This window comes from Symphalangus syndactylus, chromosome 9, assembly GCF_028878055.3.
Source record: "Symphalangus syndactylus isolate Jambi chromosome 9, NHGRI_mSymSyn1-v2.1_pri, whole genome shotgun sequence".
NCBI lineage: Eukaryota > Metazoa > Chordata > Mammalia > Primates > Hylobatidae > Symphalangus > Symphalangus syndactylus.
In genome coordinates, this window is record NC_072431.2 from 32,854,742 (window position 1) to 32,863,605 (window position 8,864).

Below are 8,864 nucleotides of genomic sequence, written 5' to 3' on the forward strand. Positions count from 1 at the left end.
AGCAGGTCACTTGAGATCAAGAGCTTGAAACTAGCCCGGCCAACATGGTGAAACCCCATCTCTATTAAAAATACATAATCCCAGCTACTTGGGGGGCTGAGGCATGAGAATCGCTTGAACCTGGGAGGCAGAGGTTGCAGTAGCTGAGATCACACCACCGCACTCCAGCCTGGGGAACAGAGTGAGACCCTTGTCACACACACACACACACACACAAAAGTGTAAATATGTGACCAGGAAATAGACCGCGATAAGACCACTCCTCACTAAGAGGTAAGAAAAAACCTGAAGGCCACCAATTTCTTACAGAAACAAGATAAAAACTACATCTCCTTATCCCCATATGAAAATATACCTGAATTCACAGAAAATTAAATACCAATTATTAATAAATATTTGAAATAAGTTTATCATAAGCAATATAAGAACACACATTATAACAGTAACATTTTTTTCAATTCAAAGTAAAAAAATTTTTTGTTTTGAGACAGGATCTTGGTCTGGCGCCCAGATTGGAGTGCAGTGGCGTGATCTCAGCTCACTACAACCTCCACTTCCCAAGCTCAAGTGATCCTCCCACCTCAGCCTCCCAGGTAGCTAGGACTACAGGTGAGCAACACCACACCTAGTTAATTTTTGTATTTTTTTTGTAGAGACGGGGTTTTGCTATGTTGCCCCAGCTGGTCTCAAATTCCTGGGCTCAAGCAATCCAACCTCCTCAGCCTCCCAAAGTGCTGGGATTACAGGCATGAGCCACTGTGCTCAGCCTCCAGATTTTGTCCAATGATAATCTATATTCTGATAAGGAAATACAAATGGGTATAATGTTTCTGGACAACAATTTGGCAATTGGTATCCATCAAGAACACTAAAACATTTATCCTTTTGGGCTCAGAAATGCCACCTCTAGGAAACATTCCTTAGGAAATCATCAAGAATTAAAAGACTTATATAAACTGGAAATGGCCTAAATATCCAACAAAAATATGAACACTGGTTAAGTAAATTATGGTATAACCATAGTGTAGAATAGTGTATAGTCATTAAAAATATTTTTGAATAAGTTCAATTACATGGAAAATATTCAGATTATATCATTAAATGGCAAAAGGCTAAATATAAAACCATATATATACAGTATGATTTCATGACATTTACTTTAAAATAGGAGATCACCAAAATTGTTAGATCAAGAAACCTAGTTCCAAATTCCTACATTGCTCTTTTAAGTTATATAAAGTGTATTTCCTAAATTCTCAATCCTAAATTTCATCCATAAAATGGGGAAAAATTAGTATCCACCTTACAGGGCCTGACAGAGGATTAAATAAAGTAAACCATGTAAAGTAATAAACTCACTAAGGAATAAATATTAGTTGTTACTATTGTTTTCAAAATTTTAAAAGTTGTTCATTAAAAATGGCAGTCATTCAAAATAGTCAAACATCAAACAAAATAAATGGTAAGCACCAAGTCATAGCTTCAGACCGTGCACCCAATCATCCACAGCATTAGTAACAAGAAACCCCAAAAAGACATTGCAAGAATCACCCTGACCAGCTGCAGTGACTCACACCTGTAATCCCAGTGCTTTGGGAGGTCGAAATGGGAGGATCACTTGAGGCCAGGAGACTAGCCTGGACAACAAAGCAAGACCCCATCTCTACCAAAAGAAAAATTAAAAATTAGCCAGGCATGGTGGCACCCACCTGTAGTCCTAGCTACTGAGAGGATGAGGTAGAAGGGTTGTTTGAGCCTCAAGGCTGTAGTGAGCTAAGGTTATGGCAGTGCACTCAAGCCTGGACAACAGTGAAGCCCTGTCCCAAAAAACAAGTAAATAAATAAAAGAATCACCCTTTTGTGTTCAATCATGCCACAGTATAGGTGTCAATAAAGATTATGGTGTCAGGAAAGAGAGACCAAAAAAAGCTTATGAAATCATTTTTAAAAGGTGGCCAGGGGGAAGAAACCAAAGAAGAAAATCTTAAGAATAAAGATTCTCAAGGCATTGCTAATATGAAAGGATCACTGTGCTATACGGGGCAATCCTGTTTACCTTTAAAAAAAAACGAAATGAAAAATGGTTCCTAAGAAAAATTAAGTGACACAACTAGACATACAACCTGGAACCCCAGTATTCTGACTCAAAAGTGTTTAAGAAATTAATCAAAAGAAGATGAGCGAGGAAAAAATTAATAAAATTTTGAGAGTCCCGACTATGTAAGAAACAAATAAAAAATCTGGTTTCACCTGGTGATAAGAGGAAGAAATCTAAGTGTATGCAATAGCATTTGAAACTTTTACTATACAACATGGGCCTAGGTTCTAGTGTTCACCAACAAGGTTTAATCAGGTTAGTAAAATACAAGAGGGCAGCCTGAGGATAGTGCAGCAATGTCTGACAAAGCCATGGGACTGGTATGCTGATGGAGGAAACTCACCTGAAATCCAATTTTCCCTCTGCTGCCACCTGTCCTTCCCCATCACAGAAGAGCAACCACTTCTGAAACACTTTACAACTAGGAATCCAAGAGAAAACTAGCCCTGTCCATAAAGAATTCAAATATTTTCAACAGAGAAGTCATAAGTGAACTCAGGGTATTAATTTCGTAATCCTAGATGACATTATATCATTGTGATAATTTAAAATTATCTCACCTACCGCCTCCACCATTCTAAGGCACTGCCCCTTAACAGTAATGTTATGCCTTTTACCCACAAATTAACCTATAACAAATAGCCAAACTACTGCACTGTGTAAATTCAAAACTTTTTATTTTACTAGATGAGAAAACCGTACTAAGTTCTGCAAAGAATGCCAACCCTCTGATTTCAGGTTGTTTTCCAACAAAACATCCACTGTCATTCAACCTTCCTATCCCACTCAGAAACTATGAGAAGCTATTTATGTCTGCAGACCCCTTTTTTTTTTTGTTTTTTGTTTTTTGAGACAGGGTCTCACTCTGTTGCCCAGGCTGGACTGTAGTAGCGCAATCACAGCTCACTGCAGCCTCAGCCTCCCTGGGCTCATGTGATCCTCCCACATAAGCCACTGCACCCGGCCTGAAGCCCACTCTTGCTTCACACACTAGTCTCTGGCAAAGCAGGTATCCATAGTTTTAATGTGAATATTGCCATATAACTTAACAAGCTAAATAAGGAACACTTATAGGGTTTAACAACCAGCACTGATTGCGTGAGAAAACCATGGTTGTATGCAAGTTGTTCCCAAACACTCTTTTAAAATTTATCAGATCAGTCTCTTCATTACAAGGTACACTATAGGAACACTGAGGAATAAATTCCTTCAGTAATGAACCTCACCTGATACCCCCACTGTTTCCTGGCAGTCATTCACTCACTGTCCTCCTTTCCCCCTAAGTACCCCAGCAACCAGGAACACGCTCGCTCGCTCTCTCTCTCTCTCTCTCAACTATCCTAGAAGGCCTCACCCAAGGCTAGTGGACAATAAATCTAAAATAAAAAGCCCGCTGGCCAGACATTCCCTCAGACACGACTGAGACCCTGTCATTTCTTGAAGGTTTGGGACAGCAGATCATTCTTGGGCTGAGTGAGTGAAGCCAGACTTTGCTGTCAGCCTCCCAAAGGATGACACTCCTCACATAGCCTAGCATTTTGAGAGCCAATCTGGTAGGAATTAGCTTCTCATTCTTACCCAGTCATCACAAGCGGTGCCAGGCCTACTCTGGGTTCTACCTAAAAGAGGTCTAAGGAAACGGAACAATTGCTTTCTCTATAGAATCTTTGTTGGTTATTCTGAAATACTGTAGCTTTTTGGACCATAAATGATAACAGCTCAAATGATTCTTTTGACTCAAAACACAACTGAAAAATACAAGAAACAAAACCATTGACTACAATATTTCTGTGGAAAAAAAAATCTCTTGACCAGGTGCAGGGGCTCACACCTATAATCCCAGCACTTTGGGAGGCCGAAGTGGGCGGGTCACTTGAGCCCAGGAGTTTGAGACAGGCCTGGGAAACATAGGGAGACCCCATCTCTACAAAAAATTACAAAAAATTAGCTAGGCACGGTAGCATGCACCTGTGGTCCTAGCTACTCATGAGGCTGAGGTGAGAGGATTGCTTGAGCCCAGGAGGTGGAGGTTGCAGTGAGCCATGATCATGCCACTGCACTCCAGCCTGGGTGATGGAGGGAAAACATGTCTCAAAAAAAAGAAAAGAAAAAAAAAGACATTCAGCCGCTTCAAAGTTTCATCAGATAATAATTAGTAATCTTCAAGCACAGACGAGCCACAGGAATCAAAGAATCAGGAGGGTGAAAACAATAAGTTACAAAGGCCATTTGCCTCAACACATAAATGAGAAAATAAACAGAGATAAATTAGGAGGCTGCCCCAGTGTAAGTTTTGACTAGAATTTGAGTGTTCTGATTCCCGATCTATACTTTCTGCATCTCTCCTAAATCCATAGCATTAAAGTTAACATTTGTAACAATAACTCTAAGAATTTTTATTTCTAAAGAGATTCAGCACAATTTCCACACTTATAAATACCATAGCAAAACACATTTTTGAAAAAGTGAAGTTGGAAGAAGCATTTATTATAGTTCCTGAGAATGGCTTACTTAATCTAAACAAGCATTGAATCAAGAAAATTCATCAAATAGATGACAATGCTATATTATTAATAAATAACATTTTGTTCTTTGTGATCAAGTTAACAACATAATATAATGGTATACAATTTTTATTCTAAGAGAAACAGCCCAGTTGGGAAAAAAAAAAAAAAACCCACATACTTTACTCTGTCAATCAATTGGTCGCAACAGTGGTCCTGCTCCTTACCCGGAGTTAAGTATGGTATAAAGGCTATGCTAAAAACCACCAAGCTTTGAGATCTTCACAGATTCAGCCAAAAGTCATTGACCTTAGGCTGCCCCATTTTTTACCAACCATGCTGGGCTTCCATATTGCTGTCCATATGCTGTCATAAAGTGACATGTTCTGGCTACCAATGCCTCCACTGTCAACACCCCAACAGCCGGGATGAAAACAAAAAGGACTGTTTAACTGGGCAAAGCCCAATTCAGTCAATTCTTTGATGTTTCTCTTCGTAGAGACAAATACCTAAGACTGAGAAGAAGGCATTCAAATTCACGATTTTAGCCTCAACAAGGACATTACTGACTTCACTTAATGTGAAATAAAGACTTGGATAATCGGGTATTTCTTAGGTATGGTCTCGGCTTTGAAATAAACGACAAAGCAGACAAGGAGAAGAATCTTGAGAGAATTATTCCTATTACAAAAGCATTTCATTCTACAAAGGGATTCACAACAGGCTTTTAAAACCATCGTATACATTATAGAATACTGCAAAAGAAAAGGATGTATATACAGTATGCTAGAAGGCTATTGAAAGTGAGTTGTAGCAGTGATGATATTGAATGGTTCTGTTTTATTGATTCAGGCCCTTGATGGATGCTACTGAGATGAAGGTCACAGGCTGGATCCCAGAATATGTCATTTAGGTTTGAGAAGAGGAGAAACATGCAGAACTTGTAACTCTAGATACAACTAAATTGTGGATTTTCAGAGAATTGAGAAGGTCTGAAGGGTTAAAGACAGAGCTATCATAGGAAGAAACAAAGTAGACAGTCTTCCAAAAGTCAGTAGCATTCTGTGACATATGTGCCATATTGGATTATTATTCTGAACACTAACCATAAATTTTCACTTTCCACACAGGCCATTAAATCTCTTCTACTTAGATCAATGGCCTGAAGGAAACTGACCAACTCACTTTATATCAATATGAGGACATTTGCTGTGACTGACAATTGAAAGCAGCTCACCCCTCTATGTAAACTGTAAGTCGAGTCATGGGATTATGGAAAAAAAGAAAATAAAAAATGTTTAGAAAGAGGAAAAATGAACTTCCAGTTTTCAACTACTACATTAGTGTTTACCTTTTTAAAGGCAGAGACAATCTAAGTACAAAGCCATCTCCATTCTAATAAATTAATTTTTTTAAACACAGTGAACAGCCTGGAATCAGCATAGAGAAGGATGTCAGGAAAATTCAGCTTTTTGTGCACAGATCATGCTTTTGTTCTCCAACACATAAGACCGCACATCTCTTTCAAATGCATTATCTATCTAAAAGTGAGTCCAGCCAGAATTTATCAGACACAATTTATCAGAATTCAGCAATTGTGTGTAGATCCCCTACTATGTGCCAACATAGAGCAACCTGCTATCCCTGAGTCTGCTTGCTTTTGGAGAGACTGCAAAACTGTACAGAGTTCATATTTTCTGTAACCAAACATTTGCTCTAGAGGTAACTCTACACCTGCAAACACACCCACTTTTTCACAGCACTGCTGACTTTTTTGATCCTTTTTTTGTATAGGATCAATGACACGTCTGTATTAGATTCCAATAATTTAAACATAGGTTTTTAAGTCTGTTGCTTTGTGCATGTCAATTTCTGCAGGCGAACAGCTGACTTCGTTTTCAAGCAACAATATTGTCCGGTGAAAAATATACCTTTCTGAAACAAAAGATAGTTTTTGTCCCCATGAAGCTTTGTTGCCTCTTCCAGCAGCAAATGACTCAAAAGACGCGTTCTGCCACCCTCAACAGTGGTTTTCAGGCAAAGCGGAATAGCAAATCAGGTACCAGCAAAAGCTTAAGAAACAAAACCAAGGTGAGTTGAAAGCGGAGAAGAAAGGCGTAGTGGAAGTGAGAAATGCAATCTAAACTCTACTTTGTGATCTAAGAAATTCAGCCTTTACTGATGAATTGGGCAGAGGAAGGGGAGGGTACAAGAAAGAGGAAGACAATATTTTCTGTTACGAAAAAAAAAAAGTGTGCTGCTGTCCCGGTTTTCTTTCAGTAGCACCCAGAGAATGCATGGCAGGCACAATCTAGTTTCGCGACGAAAACGGATTCCACGAGAATAACACAAGTTTGTATGTGACACAATGGAGATATCCAACCAAACCGAGGAACTATACAATTGCATGACAATTCCTCAAAATCTTAAGTGCCTTTGAGTACCAAAAAAGAAGTTTATGATTATTCATAGGACAGGGTTATCAGTTTAATATCACCATTTTGCAGGACGTGGACCCGTCCTGTCATATCCTCTTTTAAAGAAACCGCTAATAACCTGAAATGCTATTATCCCCTATTTGCCAGGACTGTGGGCCTGATAGTTTCACGGATAAAAACTAAACAGCGACCAGAAGCCAAGAAGTCCCTGGAGAATTCTTTTGAAGCAGAACCCCTACAATCCGTGTGCCGGAGCATAAAGATTGAAGTGTGCGCGGTTCCTCCTCCCTCCGGGCCGCGCGTCCGGAACGTTCCTGGCTGTCAGGTGGGTGGCGCGGGCCCCGGCGGGAAGCCCTGCCTGGCAGCCTTGCGTGGCGCGCCGGCGGAGAAGGGCGAGCCCCGCGGAATGCGGCGGGTCCCAAGCCCGACCACCGCTCACCTTTGTTCTCCTGCCTCTGCGGGGAGGAGGAAAGAGCGAGGCCCAGGAGGAGGACAGGGGGCGACCCTAACGCTCCGCGGCTCCTCCCCGGCGCCCGGGAGGAAATCCGTGGCAAGCCAGACCCTTTCTGGTTCCCAGAAAGCCAGCGGGGCAGGAGGGTCAGCAACCCCTCCCCGAACACAAAGGTTGGGAGGCGTGAACGCGAGCGCTGGGGGAGCGGGGGCGTGCGCCAGAAAGCACGCGAGTGTGCGTGTGCGCGCGAGTGTGTGCGCGCGTGTGTGTGTGCGGGGGAAGGGAGGAGGGGCTTCAGCCCTTCTTACCTCTCGAAGATGAGCCGCACCATGAAGATGCAGAAGGCCAGGGGAAAAGCGAGATAGAGGTCCTCAGCCTGCGGGAAGGTGGCCTCCTCCGTGTTCTTCAGGTCCGCCCAGGTGACATTGTGCGGGAGCCAAAACCTCTCGTTCCAGAACCAGGCTAAGATCCCTGCCATCTTGCTTTGTCCACTCCTGTCCTGCGGCACCCGCAGCCCGCCAAGCTCCCCACCGCGCAGGGCGCCCGGGGATGCGCGCCCGGCTGGCCCCGAGCCTGTGCCGCCGCCGCCGCAGCTCCCGCCCGCCGCCGCCGCCGCCGCCGCCGCCTCCTCCGCGGCCGCTGCTCTCGAAGGCTCGCGGCGAGCCCCAGTTCTCTCCTCCCTCTGGCCGCGCTGGGGAAAGGGGCCGCCTCGCCCGTCACATGGCAGCTCGGGCCGCCCTCCCTGATTGGCTCGTCTTCGCGTCAAACAGCGAGGCACACACGCGGCCAACTCGCCCACGCCCGGAGGGCAGGGCGCAGTCGCTGCGCCCTGGGCGCAGGGGCACCGCTCCGGGGAGTGTCGCCCGCCCCTGCTCTCACCGCTCTTTCGCTTTGCGCTTAGGGCGACGACCTGAAGTCGACCCCCCCAAATCCGCCCTAGCCCCCTGGCTGGCTCGCACATGCTCAGAACGCTGGCTCCTGCCCCGCTGGGGTTTCAGGGCTCTCAGTCCTCTTCCCGTGCGCCCGGAGGCGATGGGTCAGCAGGTAGGGGCTGCGGCCAAGCTTCAGAACCAGCCCTGCTCTGGGAGGACAGCAAAAGGGGGGAGGGGGAGGGGCAAAGAGCAAAGGAGGAAGTGGAAGGGAAAGGATCCTCCACTCCCGCGCTTAGAGAGGCAGGGTGAAAAATCAGGAACTGAGGCAGGATGGTTTGGCAAGAGCCTTCTGCCTCTGCCCCACGCCTGCCTTTCCCCAGTCTTTGACTTTCCGGCCTCTTATACTGCTGCTTCTCATCAAAGTAGCTCCCCCAGGGAACAAGCCCCCCTATATTGATTTATGAGGTGGTACAAAAAATTAGGCACTTAATTGCTATTTGA

At 44.0% G+C, this 8,864-nt stretch overlaps 1 protein-coding gene across 2 annotated transcripts in view; it reads right to left on the bottom strand.

Annotated features, from left to right (window-relative positions):
• Nucleotides 1-8,452, bottom strand: part of CERS6 (ceramide synthase 6) — a 342,305-nt gene extending 333,853 nt beyond the window's left edge. The window contains exon 1 of one of the 2 annotated variants that reach the window (XM_055291896.2): nucleotides 7,800-8,452. In XM_055291896.2, the coding sequence (XP_055147871.2) occupies nucleotides 7,800-8,452 (653 nt within the window). The remainder of the gene's footprint in view (nucleotides 1-7,799) is intronic. The other variant, XM_055291897.2, reaches the window with a different exon arrangement.
• Between the last annotated feature and the right edge of the window lie 412 nt (nucleotides 8,453-8,864).